Raw genomic sequence first — 22216 nt, 5'->3', positions numbered from 1 at the left:
AATGTTACTTCATTCGAATAAAAATTCTGAGTTATTCCACAAGTTCACTATATGTGGGTAATTGCAATGGGTATGAAATGTCCTTTCGTAATAAGAATGCCTTTGGCACCACAAGTTCTGGCCACTATATTATGTCATTGGGAGAATACGCATGTTTCACCAAAAAGATTTGACAAGTTTAAAATGCTAATATGATACTTTTACCAATTTAATTTACTTTTTAAAAATATCAGATATATATTAGTAAAAATTCTGTAAAAGTTGGACTCCAATATAATACATTACTTTGTGCAAATGTATGAACAATGTATAAGATAAAAATAAATGTTACTTCATTCGAATAAAAATTCTGAGTTATTCCACAAGTTCACTATATGTGGGTAATTGCAATGGGTATGAAATATCCTTTCGTAATAAGAATGCCTTTGGCACCACAAGTTCTGGCCACTATATTATGTCATTGGGAGAATACGCATGTTTCACCAAAAAGATTTGACAAGTTTAAAATGCTAATATGATACTTTTACCAATTTAATTTACTTTTTAAAAATATCAGATATATATTAGTAAAAATTCTGTAAAAGTTGGACTCCAATATAATACATTACTTTGTGCAAATGTATGAACAATGTATAAGATAAAAATAAATGTTACTTCATTCGAATAAAAATTCTGAGTTATTCCACAAGTTCACTATATGTGGGTAATTGCAATGGGTATGAAATATCCTTTCGTAATAAGAATGCCTTTGGCACCACAAGTTCTGGCCACTATATTATGTCATTGGGAGAATACGCATGTTTCACCAAAAAGATTTGACAAGTTTAAAATGCTAATATGATACTTTTACCAATTTAATTTACTTTTTAAAAATATCAGATATATATTAGTAAAAATTCTGTAAAAGTTGGACTCCAATATAATACATTACTTTGTGCAAATGTATGAACAATGTATAAGATAAAAATAAATGTTACTTCATTCGAATAAAAATTCTGAGTTATTCCACAAGTTCACTATATGTGGGTAATTGCAATGGGTATGAAATATCCTTTCGTAATAAGAATGCCTTTGGCACCACAAGTTCTGGCCACTATATTATGTCATTGGGAGAATACGCATGTTTCACCAAAAAGATTTGACAAGTTTAAAATGCTAATATGATACTTTTACCAATTTAATTTACTTTTTAAAAATATCAGATATATATTAGTAAAAATTCTGTAAAAGTTGGACTCCAATATAATACATTACTTTGTGCAAATGTATGAACAATGTATAAGATAAAAATAAATGTTACTTCATTCGAATAAAAATTCTGAGTTATTCCACAAGTTCACTATATGTGGGTAATTGCAATGGGTATGAAATATCCTTTCGTAATAAGAATGCCTTTGGCACCACAAGTTCTGGCCACTATATTATGTCATTGGGAGAATACGCATGTTTCACCAAAAAGATTTGACAAGTTTAAAATGCTAATATGATACTTTTACCAATTTAATTTACTTTTTAAAAATATCAGATATATATTAGTAAAAATTCTGTAAAAGTTGGACTCCAATATAATACATTACTTTGTGCAAATGTATGAACAATGTATAAGATAAAAATAAATGTTACTTCATTCGAATAAAAATTCTGAGTTATTCCACAAGTTCACTATATGTGGGTAATTGCAATGGGTATGAAATATCCTTTCGTAATAAGAATGCCTTTGGCACCACAAGTTCTGGCCACTATATTATGTCATTGGGAGAATACGCATGTTTCACCAAAAAGATTTGACAAGTTTAAAATGCTAATATGATACTTTTACCAATTTAATTTACTTTTTAAAAATATCAGATATATATTAGTAAAAATTCTGTAAAAGTTGGACTCCAATATAATACATTACTTTGTGCAAATGTATGAACAATGTATAAGATAAAAATAAATGTTACTTCATTCGAATAAAAATTCTGAGTTATTCCACAAGTTCACTATATGTGGGTAATTGCAATGGGTATGAAATATCCTTTCGTAATAAGAATGCCTTTGGCACCACAAGTTCTGGCCACTATATTATGTCATTGGGAGAATACGCATGTTTCACCAAAAAGATTTGACAAGTTTAAAATGCTAATATGATACTTTTACCAATTTAATTTACTTTTTAAAAATATCAGATATATATTAGTAAAAATTCTGTAAAAGTTGGACTCCAATATAATACATTACTTTGTGCAAATGTATGAACAATGTATAAGATAAAAATAAATGTTACTTCATTCGAATAAAAATTCTGAGTTATTCCACAAGTTCACTATATGTGGGTAATTGCAATGGGTATGAAATATCCTTTCGTAATAAGAATGCCTTTGGCACCACAAGTTCTGGCCACTATATTATGTCATTGGGAGAATACGCATGTTTCACCAAAAAGATTTGACAAGTTTAAAATGCTAATATGATACTTTTACCAATTTAATTTACTTTTTAAAAATATCAGATATATATTAGTAAAAATTCTGTAAAAGTTGGACTCCAATATAATACATTACTTTGTGCAAATGTATGAACAATGTATAAGATAAAAATAAATGTTACTTCATTCGAATAAAAATTCTGAGTTATTCCACAAGTTCACTATATGTGGGTAATTGCAATGGGTATGAAATGTCCTTTCGTAATAAGAATGCCTTTGGCACCACAAGTTCTGGCCACTATATTATGTCATTGGGAGAATACGCATGTTTCACCAAAAAGATTTGACAAGTTGAAAATACTAATATGATACTTTTACCAATTTAATTTACTTTTTAAAAATATCAGGTATATATTAGTAAAAATTCTGTAAAAGTTGGACTCCAATATAATACATTACTTTGTGCAAATGTATGAACAATGTATAAGATAAAAATAAATGTTACTTCATTCGAATAAAAATTCTGAGTTATTCCACAAGTTCACTATATGTGGGTAATTGCAATGGGTATGAAATGTCCTTTCGTAATAAGAATGCCTTTGGCACCACAAGTTCTGTCAACTGTATTATGTCATTGGGAGAATACGCATGTTTCACCAAAAAGATTTGACAAGTTGAAAATACTAATATGAAACTTTTACCAATTTAATTGCCTTTTTAAAAATATCAGGTATATATTAGTAAAAATTCTGTAAAAGTTGGACTCCAATATAATACATTACTTTGTGCAAATGTATGAACAATATATAAGATAAAAATAAATGTTACTGCATTCGAATAAAAATTCTGACTTAACCAATATTTAAATAGAAAGAATATAAAATTTCTGACCTTCTTTTACCAATCAATTGAATATTTTTAATATTCCTCCTGGCTGCTGAACGAAAACTGGTGATGGCAATAAATAACTTCTTCACAGAATATAACTTAACTGGAACAAACTGTAGTCGTTACACAGATTTCCCGCCAATTTCGTACACTTCCACAAATTTTCAAATTTCTAAGGTAAACTTAATCTGATGTAAACATCAGCAAATCAGGCAGTATGCTGTCGGTCCAGTAGAACGATTAAAACATTTAGAGCCATCAAAATCTGTATGCTTGCGCCATCTGCTATAAATCGAACAAACTATAGTAAGCAAAACGCACTTTACTCTGTAACCAATTTTAAAGATATACTATCACGCCACCTATGAAGTGCTGCCAATTATCAGCCTTAATATTAGTTAAATTCTTAGGTTGGCTAAAGATTGCCTTCGAGCTCTGAGGGACAGATAAGAAAGGGTGGGGGTAGCTGAGTGTCCTACCCCTGCTAATGACATCACTTTCAGCATTCAGCAGCAACACTGCTCTCTTTTATCAGGGATTTTACTATAGTATATTCACTCAATATCCTATTTTTATTTACGACACACGACTAATCCCAAACATCTCAAACGACAATAATAAAACCATTAAACTGACTAGAGTAGTTTTGTTTAAAATATCCCCCAATATATATCTTCTGATAGGTTATGTATGTTTATAAATCGGTTTAAATGGTTTAAATGTTTATGCATTGTTTGTTATTCATTCGAAGCCATTACGATCATTTAAGCTTAAGCTTCTTTAGGATTGTTTTTAATTAGAAAAATTAATGTTTCTAATAGAGGAATTAATTGAGATATATTATATTAATTATTTTCACAGATTTCCCACATTGCATAAAAATGAGTAACCAGACACCTAAGTGTGAAGATTTACTTGTTTCGTACAGCGGTCTAGCCGCAGATTTAATTTTGGGTCTGCGTAAGTACATTTTTGTGATTCAATCATCACATTTCATTTGTATCATACGTACTTTTTATAGCCGATGAAGATCATAAAAAACTATTGTCTTCACTGAGAGGAAGTGTAAAAAATATTACTAAAAAGATTTTAGAAATCAATCAATATTATGATGTAAAAAAAAGGGTACTAGGGTCACACTCCGATGAAGTAGACAAGAAAAAAATTTTTAAAATATTACAAGAGGTAATATTTTATATTCGCTGGTAATATAAGCTCAACCTACATTTATAATATACTGAACTTACTTCCATAATGTTTAGGAGTATGGGAAAAGCATCTTGAATATAAATGAAAAATTAGAAAACCATATGGGTTACAAAGCATTCGAGGATCAGATACAGGAGCTGATAGGAGGTCATTTTAATACTGAAAAATATACATAATGTCTTTTTTTCTTTTATTAATATTGAAAAAATTTAATTGTATAGATGGTGATATAATCATAGGAGAGGATCCTGACGTAGAAATGTCTGGTGGTAAAAGTATGGTTGATCCAATTACCAAGAAAAAGATGGTTGATCCTGTTAAAATTGTAGCATGTGGACACACTGTTGAGAGAAAGAGTATTGTAGATTTATTGGAGATAAATAAAAGAACTAGGTAAATAATTTTGTTTAAGATCCATATATTTTTTCAGGAATATAATATTGAAAAATTTGTATTTTAGATGCCCTGTCATAGGATGTGGAAATAAAAGATACGTTGAGCTTGAAAACCTTGTACCTGATATTGCCATGATATTGCAATTAAAGAAAAGTACTTCACAAAACTGACACTGACACAAGTAACATTCATTCATTTTTAGTAGTATTATAATTGAATAAGTTCATGTGTGATATTGAGAAGAGAAGCATGTTTTTTAAGATGAGAATCAATAAATTCTAAATAATCAATAAACTTTTATACTTATAAAAAGATATATGCCCTAATTTTAGTCTCCAAAAATATTTTAACAGTTTGTTATTATCGAACTATTGCGTTGTCAAGTAAACAAGCTTGCGTGCCGATGTAGTCTATCGGAATGTGGCGGCTTGAAAATGGGTTCTAGTATTAAAAAATGTATCAAAGGGATAACCAACAGTGTTACAGTTAAGTCTATTATATGGCAATGTCGAAGAAATGCTGCCAGCATCGTAAGTTCAATTGCAAATTGCATTTTACAGAGCCTGAGTGTCAGGAAGATGCATTCGGCATAGCGAAAAAACGTCATGCGGATAATTTGCGACATCAGGTACTACCTGACAGGGTGGATGATTCAATTTTTAAAAATCCAGCCAAATTTTTATCCTGTAACTGCCAGAGCCGACTGGAGGCTGTAGAGAGTAGATTGAAAAGAAAAGATCAAAAAGTCCCATTTTCGCTGGTACCAGCATTGGGATGTAAGGAGCCTAAGACAAAGATGGATTTGGCAATTTGCTGGGAAACTCCTGTGAATCCACTATACGAGCCAATAGCTGATTCTACCGAGAACGATACTGGTGTAGCTCCAGCCATTTTTTCCTTGGTGAAAGAAACTACGTCATCTGCAAAGTTGGTCCCACGTTCTGGAAAATACGAGGTTTGATGAAGAAACTTTTTCGAACAATCTAATCATTTCTAATCCACTGAATTATAATTTTACTAGCGAGAGGCTGATGAGACTTGCTGCTCCAAAATAAAATGTGAGAATGCTAATGGTGATATCTTTGAAAATGATCAGGCTTGTTCTTGCAACTGTAATTGCTTGACAAAGCATTTCAAGTCAATGGAAATTAGTGGTAAAAATGAGAAAGCAGTCAGAAGATGCGTGGCATGTGGCAATGGGAGAAAGAATACTTTAACTAAATACAACGTTACAAGACCGAGGACTCCTTTCGCTAAAAGAAAGTTTTCTATTAATAGTTTGTCTCCACCATTCAGTATTACAAACGGCTGCAGGGATACGGATTACCCTGAGCACTGGAGATTAATGTCCATTTACCAGCAATCCTATAGGAATCCCCGAAAACTAAGATATGCATTACGTCGGTAGATTTCTTTATAGTATATAATAAAATATAGAATCCTATATATGAAATGGTGTTAATAAAATTACATAAAACTAAAGTTATTGTCGTTATAATCACCAAATGTTAATTATCCTATGAAGCAGGAGATTTCCCATGGATAGTGCTAATATTGATTGTTTTTAATTTATTACTTCTCATGTTGTAAGCTTCTTCCAGTGTTGGAATAGTTTTTAATTCTTCAAGAGCCAAGTTGTTCAGTTTGCTCTTTAAATTTTCATAGGGGGCAATGACTTGCAGAAAATCAGCTCGATTGATAGTATTCACTTCACAAGTCTCCAAAGCTATAATTGTAACAGCTCTATATTCGATTTCTAGTAAAAGGGCCACTGTACCAAAATGGGCCCCATCCTCTAAATGACAAATTTCTTCGCCAGCAGTGTTGTAAACCGCAACAGTTCCAGAGACGATATAAAACAGTACATTTCCGACACTACCGGAAACCAGCAAAGAATCATCGGCCAGATAAACTTTAGTTCTTACTATAGCAGCTAGGTAAGGCAATACTGATTTAGGCAGGTATTGGAAAAGGGGAATGCTATGCAAGAGTTTTCTATGATCGTGACAAATTAATTCCTGAAACAAAAATATTTTTTAAAAATAACGCCAATGACGAAATGATATAATGTAAATTAAATAAATTTACACTTCGTAGACAGGGTGATACATGCATTGCGATTTGTCGGTTTCTCTCAAATCCTCTTTTATTCTTGAATTCGCAATAAGTCAATAATTTTTTCTGCAGCGAATTAGGTAATTCTTTGTATCGCATGTATTCTCGCAGCTGCTGTATATTTTTAAGATTTCGTTTTGCCGACGAGTGAAAAGTCGTCATTAATTGTAGGAGCTCAACTAAAAAGGATAAAAAAATAAAAATTCAATTATTCAAAGCTCCTAAAATTTCGTTACCAAGAAGATAAATGAAGATGATTGTTCCAATTATGGTTAATACTAAATTAACAACAATGTCCACAGTGGCTTTCGTCTCGATGAAATGAGAGGATCCAGTTAGGGCGATTATTGCTTTGTTCAAACAAAGCATGTATTTTTGAGTCCTCGTTTTTCTCTTCGTCATGTATTCCGAATATATCCAGGAACTAAATAAGATATATAAAAAAATACCAAAGAAGTATTAATGAATATTTTACACTAATTACTTTTTTTCTTTATCAAAGAATTTTGATGTAGCCATTGGAACATAATACTGAATACATGCTGACCAGTGGGCTATGACTACTAATATTACAAACATTTCTAATATTTTATGTCTCTGGAAACCACATTTGAAGACCTTAAAAAAGTAATCTTAATAATAGATGGATTCATCCAATAAATTTTAATATTAATTAAAACAAAATGCTTATAATTAAATAAATTACATTCTGCACACGTCGTATATAAACAATAACAACACGAACACGAAGAATCTTTAGTAGGTTGAGAAGAACAAAATACCAAGTTTCATTCCTGGTATAATAATCAAAAAGCTTAAAGGGAATAATTGGTAATATATCAATGAGAAACCAAGTTTTCAAATATTGTCTAGCAACTATTGTGGGACTAAAAACAATCATTTTAGTACGATAATCATAATATCCAGTAAAGAACCAGATAACAATGTCACTCAAGAATAAAATATCTAACATTCCATAAAGGGACCAATTTTTACCAGATCGATAATAGAAAGTTAATAAAATTGGTTTCACTATGAGAAATATAAGACTGTAGATTATTATTAGAGATTCCCAGACAATTCTGAAAGTTAAATAATACAGTTATTTATCATTTTTTTAATTGCTTTCTGTACTTTAAATAATCATTAAAATTACCTAAATGTACTGAAAGGATGGATCATGAAAGGATGAGATCTGAGATGCCTGATAATTTCATAATTGATAGCCCTTTCGCTTTTTAAACAAAAACGGGTAAGTGGATGTATTTTGGAAAGAATAATCACTCGTAGAAACCAATCACTTAAAAATTTTTGCAACCATGACTTCTCCTTCAAGAAACTTGTAACTTCATCTTCAAAAACCGACTGTTTGCAGTTGTGAACTATGATCGGTTCGTTCTGCAATTTTGTAAGATAAGTTGAAACCAAAAATAATGATTTTCAAATTCATATTCTTTATCATCTTACGTCGTTGTAAGGCTCCGAATCCGATTCTGTTGGAACATATGCGAATAAATCCATTTTTATGAAAAAAGAAAAAAACCTAAATACGGTTTTTTCTTGTATTTAATTCTCCTAGTCATGAAAATCGAGCAGTTTGTAGTAGTTTGTACTTTGCAGCTTTTTGTCGATTACTTTCGATGGTTAAGATAAAAAACATCTGAAAAACAGAAAAATATCGTTTATTTTTAATGCACATAATTGAAATAAAGAGGGAAAAGTGCATCATTTGAAAAAAACACGTGGACAGAGAGGAGAAGACTGAGGAGGCCGGTGTGCGCAGAAGTTAAAATTGGTGTGTGCTCAAGGACACTGGGCGGTATCAATAAACCGGACTAAGCTGGAATTTTAGCTTAGCAATTACTGGCAATTACTTAAGACAAAGAGCGAGCTAAGTATTGCACTAAAGGTTAAAGTGAGACAATTGATCTTAGCTAAGCCTGTCCCAAGCTTAAGTTCAGTTTATTGATACTGCCCACAGTCTCAATCTCAATATGATTACCAATGATTACATAGGTAGAGGCTTTTATATAATTATAATCGAACTTCGCTTCGCGAAGCGAAGCTCGTAACTCGTTGGATCACCCAAGATCTATTTACATTATGGCTGCGGCGGCTGCGGGGGCTGAGGCTAACAGTAACATAAGGTTAAGTCAGCTAATCGCTCTGATAACTACACGGGAGTTATCATCGAATCCATATGATTTCCCAGGAAACGTCAATGTCCCAGAACGAATAAACTTCATGCTGTAAATTAACTGCAAAAATGACGGATTCTATTAATCCAAAAGAGAAAAGTTCCTCAGTAGTTGACATTTATCTACCTATTGATGTAAGCCTCCTTTATTCCATTATTCTACATACAATTGCATCAAAATCATCTAAAATAAAATATATAAATTAAACTTTTCAAATAAATTATCCTTGTATTAGTTCATTGTCTATTGAATTTTAGGTAATTATTCACATTATGTCATACCTAAATGTATCAGACAGAATGGCAGCTGGTTTGGTGAACAAAGTCTGGCGGGAAGCTTCCTTGTATAAAAGATTCATAGATCAACAAGTTCTGGTAATAGGCAGGGATGGCATAGATGATACTAATCAAGTATTAGAGATGCTGCAGCAATCAACACGTCTGTTCTTTCATTTTATTTTTAAGAAGGTTGAAGTCAGGGGGGATACTGTGTTATGGCAAAGGTTTGGCTCTCACATGAAGAGTCTTATGCTGGTAGGAATAACAAAAAAAAAACAAAGCTTTCTAACATGAGTAAATTTCATTAATACAATAAAAAAGAAATTTTGTACTACAAACTATATAGATGAGCTGTGATTTAAGCGAAAAGACGCTTGTTGAGATTCTAAAATGTTGTAAAAGTCTGGAAACGTTATGTATCAGTCAATGCAGAGAATGTCTTATGTCTGGAAGACTGTTAGATGATGGGAAAGATGTAATAGAATTATCTAAAAAACTCCAAAATGTTTGGGAGCTTACCTTAGCTGACAATCGATACCTTAGTGATGTTCTTTTCAATAGATTTGTTGCAATTTGTCCAAAATTGATATCACTTAATTTAACAGGATGCCAGGTGAATCTTACTTTTATTAAAATCATTATAAAATGTTAGTTACAAATTAATATAAATACAATTGATTCACCATAGGTATCCTTTCACAGTGGGCTCCATAAAAAGTTTTATCCAAAGAATAATGATGGATCGTATGCTTCAGAGTCAATTTTTACTTTTATAAACATTTTGCACTATATATCTCATTGTTCAGACAGATTAAAGCATCTTGATTTTGGTTACACAATGATGGACGGTACTGCACTTTCCAGTTTATCTCGCACGGCAGGATTGAAACTAGAAAGTTTAAGATTGAGAGCCTGTGATCAGTTAACAATCAATGGGTTTCACGTACTGACTCAACATCAGAATCAGCTTAAAGTTCTTGATGTCAGTTTTTGTAGCAGATTAACCGATGCCAGTCTTTTAAAAATATGTACCTTACAAAATTTAGAAGTCCTTAAAATGAGAAGATGTCGAAGCGTCACCGACCATGGAGTACAGAGGATATTTTCCTTACAAAAACTTAAAGCGTTAGACATTTCCGAATGCGAGCAGTTAACAGGAGGGAGCATTTCTAGAGGAATTCTTGGTGAGGAATGTTTCGAAGCCATAGATAAACTTCAACAACCTGAAAGATCCGAGAAAATCTATGAAAAGCTGAAGAAGGAAAATTCTATGGATAATCTAAAAGCTTTATACGCGAGGGCTCTCCGTTTAGACGATAGTACAATAGAATGTATAAGTTTGAGATACAAAAATTTAAGGGTCTTGGACGTTGGGTATAGTTTTAATGCGGTTACGGACAGAACTATACAAGTAGGTTTAACAAAAATCAATTGATCATGAGTGGATTGAATTTCTTATCATTTACAGATGATATTCAAGAATCTCATCTTCCTTCGGATTTTAAAAATAAGCCATTCCGGCAAAATAACTGACGCTGGCTTAACAGGCATGAGGATTGGTATGTCGTCTAATAATTCTGGGGGAGGTAACACAGAAAGTTTTTCTGAAGATAAAACAAGATTCCCAACAAGTGCATGTTCATATATGGAGGAGGAGATGGCAAATTTACATGAGAATGCGTATGAAGCACCTTCCGAGTTTAAACATTCACAAGGATTTTCGATGTTGAGGCTGCGTGGCCTTCAAGAATTGGATCTTTCGGGATGTAACAAGATCACCGATGTCAGTTTAAAGTACGCCTTTGCTTTTAAAGAATTGAGGGTACTTGACTTGAGCAAGTGCCAGCAGGTAAAAATACAATAAATCATTATTTATCAAAAATACTTAAGATGAGGTTTAACGAGAACTCTTTCTATTTATAGATTACACACGTTGGTTTGGATCACTTAACAAGAAATAGTCCAGCCATTGAGAAATTAAACTTAAGCCGGTGCTGTAATATATCGGATATCGGGATTCTTTATATTACACAAAGATTACAACGACTCAGAGGACTCAACTTAAAGGCAATACAAATTTTCTCGGATTATCTCTTTTCTTTTACAGATGGTAAAAAATAATTCTTATTTAATTCTTCTTTACAGGGCTGTTCACAATTAACTTCCCAGGTCTCGAACTATGTAAAACAGTATTGCAAGCATTTACAGCGCATTTTCGACTTGTGTTCTTGTAAGAAAAAAAGTGCAGAAGGTTTGTCTGAATGTAATAATTGGTATATGGGATGGACAGAACTGGAAGAAAGCAATAGCTTGGAAATTTTTATACCTTTTCCACCACCGCTGCCAAATCGTCGGTAGTGGAAACGGAGGATATTTTGAGCCTGCTATACATAAAAAGGAATTAAACAAATACTAATTTAATTTTTCTCCAAAGCAAACTTATAAAATCCACACAAAAATATTTCAATTAAACCTGAGTGTCGTTTTGCATAAGCTTATATTTCTATCTATGTTAATTTCATTAATATATTCTATTTAAATGTGTAGCATATAGGTATCATTTCAAAAAAATAAATGTATACGTTTATTTCTAATATCAAAGTATTTTTATTATTATTATTAAATGCAATAAGTATATAAAAACATGGTCACTCACGGTATAATAAAAAAGCTCACATTATTGCAATCGGTAATCCCGATTAGAGATCACAATTGTTAAATCCAAAAAGCAGGAAGTAGTAAGTTTTTGTTTTATGTGCGAAGATGAAAATTCGATCTTTCTATTAGCACAAGATCACTTTTATATATCAGTCTAGAGCTAAAATGTTTAGCATGCCTAAAAAGAAATCATTACCCATAATTTAGACATTGTATTATTAGCTTGAAAATTCTTTCTATACCTTAACTCCATAGGAAGTATCATAGCCGCCTTTTCTTTGTAGTTGTGCCTGTAAACTTGATAGCTCAGAGTTGTTAAAATCTCCGCTACTGATATGAGCTGTGTGTCTAAAGTTGGTTGGTACTCCAATCATACTTCTGTCTATCCTCAACCTTTGAGGTCTTTGTCTGGAATTATTGCTCCTCTGTTCGGTAAGGCAACATGTAAAACATTGTATCCAAAGCTCACTGCTACCAGCCATGTTGATACAGTATTTATATAAAACAGGAACTATTTAAAAACTCAGTCCTTTGTATAAAAATCAAAGTTTACTATAAGTCAGAAGAGCTGATTGTTGGTGAAGAGCATAATGGCAGTTTGTTTCTTATAACCTGAAAAAGAATTTCATGATATCATTTAATAAAATCAGAGAAAAAAGATTATCTATGTATAATATTTGATTAATGACAAATTGTTGGAAAAGTACTTTTTAAATTTTTAACAGTTTGTACCGAAATACTAATATATTCCTTAGACTCTTATTTGTTTCTTCTAACCTTATTTCTGGTCCTCACAGCTATCAATTATTTATCTTTCCTTCCTATGATCATAAATACTTTTTATTAAAATATTATGAATAAAGATTGAAAATGAATCAGTCACTTGAGCATTATAACAGGCGACAGGCTATCCTTAGAATGTTTAACGTTTTTCAGTCCATGAAGAATAAGCTTCCATGCCCTTCAAAGTGTGTATTTGTTATGTGTTGGAAAAGGTCACGACAAATTCTAGGTCACAGCATTTTAAACGCGAGAACAATGTGAACGGAATACATAGAATATGAGAATATAAGAAAAATATATCCATAAATATTAATAATGCCAGGAGTACATATTATTATTTCTCTACATGCTTATAAGAACTATTAAATGACCACGGGTTAAGCAAGATTTTAAAAAGAAAACATTATTCTATAAAAACTTCAAATATTTGTCAGTTTAATCACTGAATTAATAATGAAAATAATGTATTCTAAATACGTACGACAGCTGTGATCAAGAATCAGGAATCTAAAAGTAAAATTAGTTAAGTAAAATGGTAAAATGTTTTAAATGGATCCAGGGGGAGGGGGAGGGAGAACTGTCATAGAAACAGAAGGCTATAAAATATTATTTTCCATGGGATAGGGCCCAGTATATTACCTTAACAATTAAAATAAAAATCTCTTTTGTTTTTGTACCAAGTAACTTTATTCATTGTCTAAACTCTATCTCGTCATATTGTATATAAATTAGGATTATGGTTCCTTTCTCTAAACTACAGTAATATTAGGATTTGTCACTTTTAATCGTACTCCAGTTATGTACAAAAATTCGGTCAATCCCATCTTCTATATAGATATAATAGTATCTTTTCAGAGTCAAGATTCGCAAATAATTCGAATCGCCAGTAGCTTTTACAAGAAGCTCCATTTTGTTTTACATTTTCTTCACCAGGATGTTTGTCATTCGTCTGTTTTATCTGGACGTTCCATTCAGGATACAAGCGCGTTCACATAGAAATCGGAATTATCACAGTCTGTGTATTTACAGCTTAATTTCTAATATAGATTTGTAAAATTAAATAATAAACCTTATCAATTGCACGTAAGACATTCGCAATTTTAGTCGCCAATGATTCATTAAAGCTAAACATAGGTCTACTTAATTTCATTATGAAAAAATCAATTCTCACCAAATGGACGGTAACGCGTGGGAAAAATAAAATCTTTGCTGGGAAGATTTGATGGAGTGGGTAAAGGAGGAGAGGGAATGTTAGAAGTCAAATATGAATAACTTAATAATCGTCTAAGGCTATTAATTATGATAGGACGTTATGCACTCATATATACAACTTAATCAAGCTTGTTCTTTTCGTCTTTCTAATGTGTCAGAAGCTTTCATGAAGTTTCTATTTACATAATGAGAAAAAATCAAAGAAGAAGAAAAGAAAATCTACGATCAATCGTTATCAATTCAATGGCATTAACGTCTTATAATTTGATAGTAGCTTAGATGTAATGGTGATAATAAAAATCTAATCTAGCTCGACTAATGCATCGCTTTCGCACAAAAATACTTTACAGCTATCCAAAGGTTCAGCCTGGCTAGCTGTTCGTGATACGAAACGTTATCTCGTTTCACGGCTTATCTTGTACTCCGGATCTTGGGGATCTAAAATTGAATTGTTGTCAAAATGCAGTAAGAGTTATCGCGCGAGATAATCTACAATTTCTGGTTTCCTTAATTGAAGTGTGATCGAATCGTAGTAAGAGTTACGACATGCTATTTTAAAGTAATCAGTGATACACGACCAATCGAAACATGGGGTTAAATACTGGGAATCCACAAAGAGTTACTCCAGCAGTTTCTGGCGTAGTCCAATATTGAGTTGTGATGGAATTATCGGGCGAATCCGAGGAAGTCGGTGAGGCGATCGTTCCAATCGTGGAGCCAGTGGCTCGGCCCGTGAGGAGTCGGGCGCTGTTTACAAGGATTCACGTCATTCTCGGGAGGCATGTACTCCTCACCACGGATGCAGAAATAACTCTTTATTGGACTGCGACACATCGGGCAGCGGTCCAGCTTTCCAAAGCACGAAGCACAAATACACGTATGCCTGTAATAAATAAATAATTAATGAAATTGAAAAAATGGGGAAAAGACAAAATATCTTTAATCAAATCGTATGTTTGGCAAATGCGCAGATGTCTGTATTACCTGCAGGGTAAAAGAGCACGAGACAATGGAAAATATTGGCAAACGACGCAAAGCTGTTCTCCTGCCGTGTTCCAAAGGGATCCTTCAGGATCTCCGGTACCCGAGGCAACCAGAGCACCTCTCCCGGCTCCTCCATTATTATTACAAGGTTCTGCCAGTGCTAGGGCAGACCCCAATCCCGAGGACATGTCGCCTTCGTCATAATTCGCCGAATTGCCAGTCGCCAAGTACAATTGCTATAAAATAAAAAAAAGCTCTCGATCAAAAACTGGAATGAAATTCTTGGAGAAATCCTTCATATCCACCCTCAAGGTAACGTTTACACTAAATTATTCATGAACAACAAAAATATTTTTATCTCGGCTGAACTTCTAAAATTAAAACAGGTTTTACTGTTTTTTTTTCATCCTTTTTTTCTGTCTCCACGCATTGCGTCAGTCAGCAATCCTCATATGCGTGCAGAGAGACATCAAAGAAAGGATTTCAAGACAAACAAGTGTGGGCAGAGAATAAGAATGGCCAAGGAATCAATAGATTCTGTTAAACGAGTGATTCAACGAGTAAGACAAATTGAGCTTGAATAGATGGATAATGAAGCGAGACAGTCGATTAGCATGGAAATCGTTGAACTGTAATTGATAAGAGCGTCAGCATCGTGTCAATCGGTTGATTAACATGAGAATCATTGTACGAGCTGAAACGTTGATCCATCCAGATGGTCAGCTGGTGTGGTGGGGAGCCTTAACGGGAGAGGACTCACCTTGAGACAAGACAACTGGCCGTTAGCTTGCTTCAAGTACTGTGCGAGTATTGAGGTCGGCAACGTGCAGACGCTGTCTTTTATGTGGACGACATTTACCAGAGCAACCTGCAAAATCATGAAATCTTCTCAATCCCTTCCACTATTATCCCCTTTACTCGAAGATCTTTCAACTATGAATGTATAATATGTGAAAGTAGCTCGCATAATTAAGTTATTCATGATTGTATTATAAACAAGAAATTTACCGTTTCATCGGGATGAGGATCCCCGTTATCTCTGCGAGTCAGGAAAATCACCAATGGATAGCACAATCGTGGCGGGGTACCTAGCTCCAGTTCAGGAGCTGGTAGTGATAATCTCAATGTTTCTTCCACGTGTGGCTGTCTACTGTATTTCTCAGTCAAGAAAAACTTCATGCTGTTCAATTGCTCCAAATCTTAAACTGAACTTTAACGATATCTTTGTTCTCCATTCTTGTACAATTATGTAGCTTCTTTAAAGGATACGTTTGAGGTGGAGTAAGATATTGCGCGTGTCCTTGGAGTAGGGTGCCATTTAAGGAGGCGTCTTTCAAGGTACTCCAAGGTTTCCAAAGAGCAAGGTGCAATTCCCTTATGCTGACTCCCCAAATTGCTTGCAGAGAATACTCCACTTGGCTAGATACCTCGCACTCTACCTCTGAAAATCATATGAATTTATTAGTTTCAGGTAAAATAATTGCCTCGGTTATATGGTGATAGGATGGTGAGAGGAGCGGGTTTGCGAACCTTCTTCTCAATTCTGACTACTGAAAGAAGAAGTGGGGAGGGGGTGGGGGGGGGGGGGGATTGTGGAGTGGCGCAAAGTGGGGGACCAACCGGTTTAGAGGATCGTGGCGTACAGTGAAAGGGCACGGAGCACGATTGGCACCCAGTACATAAAATTTATTCGCTCAAAAAGTCCTTTCGCGTGCAATTTTTCCAAACTGAATCTGGAAAGGATTGCTCTAGAAGCCTGAAACTCACACTCGTCGCTTTAACAGGCTTCCGTCTCGCTTTCTATCCATCGAAGATTTAACCAGCGCCTGATTAGTACCCATTAGAGTCTTTCGATGCATCTCGGGACGACATAGTTATAAATAAAATATAAACAAACTATACTGAGAGCTCGACACAATGGAGAAACCACGGACAATTGAGTAATTCTCTATAACAAAGAATACTAAAAAGTAGAAAAAACACGAAGATAAGCCGTGAAAATCATTAAAGCTAAGCATGATAGTTCATTAGCATGATAAAATATTGGTCAATAGGAATTCTAGCAAGATTTAGACTACTGGGTGATTTTGCTGATCGAGGACAAAAACTGAGACGGTTTCGGCAAGCAGTAGTGTTCCCGTTATTAAGTAGGACAGCGAAAATTAATTAGCATACAGAGGTATAACCAGGAGGATTGATCAATGGCTATCAAACCAGACTTCAGACAGAATTTTCGTGGTTTTCTGTCAAGTTTTGGGTGCGTGCAAGGTTCGCCGGTTGTCGAGCAATTATGAACGGCATGGTGTGGCGTGGCGTGGCATGGGATTGCATAATCCTTGTAGTAGTTAGTCGCTCGCTTTCGGTTCGAGAGTTACGGCAACGGGTCGTGGAAAACGAACCAGTCTACCCGTATATCGATGTCTATCTCTGCACAACTTCTCCCTTTTTCTCGTCGACGTTTCCTCGTTCAACCCACAATAGATATTTTTTTCGCACACTCGATCAAACTCTCGAATTTTCCCATTCGACATCCTCCTTTAGATTCTGACTCCTACCTAGCCACTCGTTCCTCTCTTTGTGAATCTCTTCAGGGAAATTCCATGTATAATTACACTGTTTAAAAGTGTCTGATAATGCTCGACGTTGTTCTCAGCTAAAGATGAAATTTTCCTTGGAAAATTTAGAGGGGACTCGACTCGGTTTGACTCGAGGACATTTTGCCAGCGAGTTCCCATGAGGCGTTCTCACGTCGTCGATTGCCCAATTAAAGGCGACTTGTTCAGGGCCAGTTCGATTTCGTCAGAAGCCACGCAGAAGTCACACAGCCGGCTAGCCAATCACCACCAGCAACAGCAACAGCAACGTTGGCCATTAAAACATGCCGGTATCTCCAAACAGCTGATCTCAAAACTGGAAAATCACCTGAGAATTTTGATGATTCCGCTCGATCTGGTCAATCTAAACAACGAAAAACAAGTAAAAGCCAGGGTTCGCTCATTTAGGATTCAAGATGAACAACGTATGAATTTGAAGAAATTTATTAATTACCTGGTTGGAAAGGAATGACCTTTTTTGGTCATGCGTGAAAAAATGATGCATAATGTATTAACGAATAAGAGTTATCGTTAGTTCTCGAAGTTTCTCGTGATTTTTGACGAGAATAGTTTCGAATGGCAAGGTTCATCTGTATCTAAGATATGGTTGCTGTATGGTACCTTGCAAAATTCTTTCTTCGAAGCATGGAAACACTATATGCTTTCGATCAGTATTGTAAAATCTTGATTTTCACAGAGTTGCAATTAGCTTTAATTTGAATCTAGCAATCTTAATGAATTTTAAGAGGTGTGCAGCTAGTCAATCTGCTTTGATGACTGTTGATGTTTCTGATGTAACATACGCATGTTCGATAAAGATGATTTATGGTCCCTTTTTGTTCCAATTATCGTTGTGGGACGAAGGAATCGAACTTTTGTGACCTATTTCTTCGTGAATCGGATCTTGCAATCGTTTCGCGTCTCGCTGATTGCGTCACTGTTGCTGCTCACCACCATGTACATACACAAACAAACATAAAATTGCTTTCGCAACCTGGACCAAGATCTTCCCAGTTCAAATCACTCCAACGTTAGAGGAATTGCGTCAGGGCATGGTAGAAATTTTCCAGTGTGACTGAAAAAGCTAGAGTCCACTATTACAGGTAGAACAATTGGATGGTAAAGTGTAATGGAGACATGGCAGATTTCTTTCACCAGTTGAAGAACCCGATGAACTTGACATGGATCAACCAACAGAAGAAAGTCAGTTGTTGGTGGTGGAATGGGATTCTTCTCCAAAACCAGTTTTATTCCTAACAAATTGGATCATCCTTGACCAAACCTGATTTTTCCATCGTTGGGAATTTGACTCAATCGAGTAAACCAATAATAGCAATGATAACAACAGTACCATAATGACAAATGGATTGAGTGCTACAATAGAATTTGTTTAAATCATTAGAAATCAAAGAGAAAAGTTAAAGATAGAGAAGGCTCTTTGCAGAATCTTAAAGTTCAATATAACTTTGGTGGATGGGGAAAATCAATTTTGGTTTTTCAGCTGGTTTTTAGTCAGCTGCATCGCTGTGTTAGAGTCAGGCGAGGAGGCGAGGAATCTTAGGTGGTCAGTTACGCAATATTCATGTATTCCAGCAACAGTGCGCTGTCCTCGACGTACGAGACTAAACTTTGCCAACGCCTCCGCACGGTCGGTCTTTGCCTGGCACGAGCATGGCATTCCAAAATCGAACATGCCCTTGCCTTTTTTAATCACTCACTTATCCATACATGGAAAATTCTGTCGAGATTCTCCATGCCGCTGCTCTAAGCGCTTTGATAAAAAACAACCATAAATGAAATCTGCAATTAAACGTGTTAGTTTGGATCGACGATTGTTAGTATTTGGAATGTTGATAAAAGGCTAGCTCGTATTTTCTTTGGTAGCTAAATTGCTCTCAGTGATGTCACCAGGATTTTTTGTCATCTGTGATGTCATTGCGAGCAAAATCCGCCACATGGTTTTTCTCCATGAAACTCACCAGCGTAGGTGCTTCTAAAGCTCTCGTGGAGCTTGAAGGTGAAGGGAATATGGACCTTCATCATCTCCATCTGTGGGATCCTCGGAGAATGAGTCATCACACCAGCGCCACCCCCGAACATCAGGTCGTCTCCGTGAACTCGCAGAACTATCATGTTCCTGCAACAATCGACACGGGATAAGTTTCGCTTCGAAACAATCGGAAAAATTGAAAGGATCTTTCGTACTCTGGGCCGGAGATGAGCGATACTCCGGTGCTTTATTAAAACGGTTTTCATAACCATTGCGTCTGTGTGCGTGTACCGGTGAGTGTGCACGATGCTGCCCGGAGTCTCGCTTTCTAAAAAAGTATTACATTGGAGCAGGTATTACATGGGTTATCGGCTGCCCAACAGACGCAGACGCAGACGCAGACTTTATTGCACTTATGTAATTGCACCATAACGTTATCGAAAAACCGCAGGAATTATCGCCAATGTAATATACCATAATCGATCTCACCGTCACTGCGACAGAGCTTGAACGAAGCTTCCTGTTTTTGCATGGGTGAGACAGAGAGAAGGAAAAAAGGGTCCAGCGAAAATGACATAATTTCGTAAACATCACTGACGCCACTCTTACGTAAAATTTTTAGCCCATGAGATTTCTCCCATTTTTACTTGTTATTCGAGCAATAACTCTCGCGCGATTTGTGCATGATTTTCTGGAAATGCGGCACAGGCCACTTTCGAGACTCTATTGGAACGGCATGAGCTATGAAAGTAGCTGTGTCACTTGAGAAAATCCGAGTCATTTCTGCCTTCTCTCCTTTTCTTTTCTTTTTAGCAAAGAGAAAAATCATTCTTCTTAATTTCGTGAAAGCTTTGCTATTTATCTATCTAGCGCAAGCGCGCGCTAGCGTCGATTGAAAGAATTAAAAATAATAGCTGACGTAGAACAGCTGATTTCTAAATGTGATTGACGGAGAAAATTTGCAGGACTTACCTCATGATGAATAGGAACACGCCGCAGAAACAGATGAGAACAGCGAGAACGGAGAAAATGTTGGATAATTCCGCCACGGAGACCAATATTGCTGTCATGTTTGCCGCGAGATCGTCCGGCGTCCGGCGGACTCACCTAACCTCACTTTTGACAGCGAGCTGTCAAACCTCCCGATTCCAACGACGTTCGAAATTAATTTCGAACTTGGACTGTACTTTTGCGTCACAGCTGCATCTCCCGCGGGAATCGCAGTAAATCCTTCTTCCCTCTACCTTCCACAACTTTCCCCACCTAACCTCATTTACCGAGTCTTGCAACACAAAATCACCCGTAATTCTTGCGATTTTTCCTCACGATCTAGCCTCATAGACCGATCCTGAGGACACACACTCCCACGCACGCACACTCTTTTTTGCTTTATTTTGCAAGTTATCCTGTGGATCTAATATCTCTCTCTCTCTCACTCTCTCTCTCACACACCCTCTCCCTCACCCTTTCACGAATGTTGTCTGTCGCTTATAGCGAACCTCCAAGAATCCTTTATATACTTTGCTCTTAATCGAACCTGTTGATATATACTCAAGGTCACAGAGCGAGTTCTCAAAACCGCCGAAGGAACTTTCACGAGAAAACCCAACTTGGGAAAGCTTCGCTATTTTAATACAACGTTTAATTAGACAACTCTCAACAAACACACTTCCTCCTACTCAATGCAATTTTTGCACAAATTACGAACAAATTAGAAATTTACAAGGAATTTGGTAATACTTTCCGCTCGTGTCTTTTGTTCTGAATGGAAGTGGAAGAGTCGATAAGGTTCGCCGACTCTTATGGTCCTAACCTGCCAAGGATATCCGATAGGCAAAATGTTAAAGTTCTCGTGGCATTCTCTCCGGAGGTGTCTGAACAAATGGATAGAGTTATAAATAAAAAGAAAGGGGAGAAAGAGAGAGAAATTTGGCAAGAGTGTACTTAAGAAAACACTGTTTCCTTTCTTTTTACCACAGAACGGAAAACGCCGGAACGATCAGCAAGGACAGGGACCGAGTAAAACGAGCTCGTCCTTGGATGGAAAAACCCTTGGCATCTTGTCCAAGTTTCCAACAAAGAACGAATTGATTATTCTTAGCCGAAATATCGCTGGATAAGATTCTTGGATTCGTGACGTGTCCCAACAATCACTTCCCTTGAGAGAAACACGTCTTTCGCACGACAGGAGCAATTCGAGACTGAAAACTGGACTGGATTGAATTCAATGAATCACTGAAACTGTGAAACCAAACTGAAACGTCTGAAACAGAAACAGGACTGAAGAAATATGTGAACGGTCGGCCGACTAATGGTAAAATGCGGATAAAACGGTAAAAGTAAAAATGCTAAAATGCGACTTACGCGACTCCCCTAAGGTACGGAATGGCGACGGACTTAAGCCTCGTTTTCACCTGTTTTTTCAGCGACTCCTCTCGATATTACCGACTGAACGATAACACAATATTAAAATCAAAAAATTCATTTGTGGTATACGTTAT

At 35.4% G+C, this 22216-nt stretch overlaps 5 protein-coding genes across 9 annotated transcripts; 3 read left to right on the top strand and 2 right to left on the bottom strand.

Annotated features, from left to right (window-relative positions):
- Positions 1-3914: 3914 nt before the first annotated feature.
- Positions 3915-5105, top strand: LOC136783345 (E3 SUMO-protein ligase NSE2-like). The gene is made up of 6 exons (XM_066743445.1): positions 3915-3981; positions 4160-4258; positions 4320-4483; positions 4561-4654; positions 4729-4900; positions 4968-5105. Exons 2-6 carry the CDS (start codon positions 4180-4182, stop codon positions 5071-5073), a joined length of 615 nt encoding a protein of 204 aa, XP_066599542.1. The 5' UTR covers positions 3915-3981; positions 4160-4179; the 3' UTR covers positions 5074-5105.
- A 144-nt stretch (positions 5106-5249) lies between these two features.
- Positions 5250-6311, top strand: LOC136783332 (uncharacterized). 2 transcript variants are annotated; one of them, XM_066743427.1, is made up of 3 exons: positions 5250-5388; positions 5464-5858; positions 5925-6311. In XM_066743427.1, exons 1-3 carry the CDS (start codon positions 5358-5360, stop codon positions 6309-6311), a joined length of 813 nt encoding a protein of 270 aa, XP_066599524.1. In that variant the 5' UTR covers positions 5250-5357. The 2 variants fall into 2 exon arrangements, with proteins under 2 accessions (XP_066599524.1, XP_066599523.1); XM_066743426.1 differs by lacking the exon at positions 5250-5388 and having other exon boundaries at positions 5403-5858.
- On the bottom strand, positions 5706-8626 carry LOC136783302 (potassium/sodium hyperpolarization-activated cyclic nucleotide-gated channel 2-like). 2 transcript variants are annotated; one of them, XR_010824247.1, is made up of 9 exons: positions 8486-8626; positions 8175-8416; positions 7725-8100; positions 7503-7636; positions 7255-7442; positions 6992-7197; positions 6406-6921; positions 6261-6344; positions 6026-6156 (listed from the first exon to the last, which is right to left on the bottom strand). XR_010824247.1 is itself a non-coding variant. In XM_066743363.1 (8 exons), exons 1-7 carry the CDS (start codon positions 8537-8539, stop codon positions 6421-6423), a joined length of 1701 nt encoding a protein of 566 aa, XP_066599460.1. In that variant the 5' UTR covers positions 8540-8626; the 3' UTR covers positions 5706-5844; positions 6406-6420. The 2 variants fall into 2 exon arrangements, 1 of the variants encoding a protein (XP_066599460.1); XM_066743363.1 differs by lacking the exons at positions 6026-6156; positions 6261-6344 and adding an exon at positions 5706-5844.
- Positions 8627-9216: 590 nt separating this feature from the next.
- LOC136783289 (uncharacterized) lies at positions 9217-12095 on the top strand. The gene is made up of 7 exons (XM_066743341.1): positions 9217-9350; positions 9474-9749; positions 9841-10107; positions 10183-10905; positions 10963-11343; positions 11418-11561; positions 11640-12095. The coding sequence occupies exons 1-7, from the start codon at positions 9285-9287 to the stop codon at positions 11850-11852; spliced, it is 2070 nt and encodes a 689-aa protein (XP_066599438.1). The 5' UTR covers positions 9217-9284; the 3' UTR covers positions 11853-12095.
- A 1511-nt stretch (positions 12096-13606) lies between these two features.
- On the bottom strand, positions 13607-22205 carry LOC136783322 (cell growth regulator with RING finger domain protein 1-like). Of its 3 annotated transcripts, none has more exons than XM_066743409.1 (9): positions 22080-22205; positions 21690-21978; positions 20688-21589; positions 19705-19862; positions 16401-16572; positions 16140-16281; positions 15892-15999; positions 15132-15367; positions 13607-15030 (listed from the first exon to the last, which is right to left on the bottom strand). In XM_066743409.1, exons 3-9 carry the CDS (start codon positions 20783-20785, stop codon positions 14814-14816), a joined length of 1131 nt encoding a protein of 376 aa, XP_066599506.1. In that variant the 5' UTR covers positions 20786-21589; positions 21690-21978; positions 22080-22205; the 3' UTR covers positions 13607-14813. The 3 variants fall into 3 exon arrangements, with proteins under 3 accessions (XP_066599506.1, XP_066599507.1, XP_066599509.1); XM_066743410.1 differs by having other exon boundaries at positions 20688-20997; XM_066743412.1 differs by lacking the exons at positions 20688-21589; positions 21690-21978; positions 22080-22205 and adding an exon at positions 19931-20065.
- Positions 22206-22216: the final 11 nt, after the last annotated feature.

The sequence above is a fragment of the Prorops nasuta genome, unplaced genomic scaffold, assembly GCF_024137725.1.
Source record: "Prorops nasuta isolate Cenicafe-Biocafe unplaced genomic scaffold, Cenicafe_Pnas_1.2 PNAS00033, whole genome shotgun sequence".
Taxonomy (NCBI): domain Eukaryota; kingdom Metazoa; phylum Arthropoda; class Insecta; order Hymenoptera; family Bethylidae; genus Prorops; species Prorops nasuta.
Note: the sequence above shows the minus strand (reverse complement) of the source record. Positions and strands in the feature narration are given on the sequence as shown.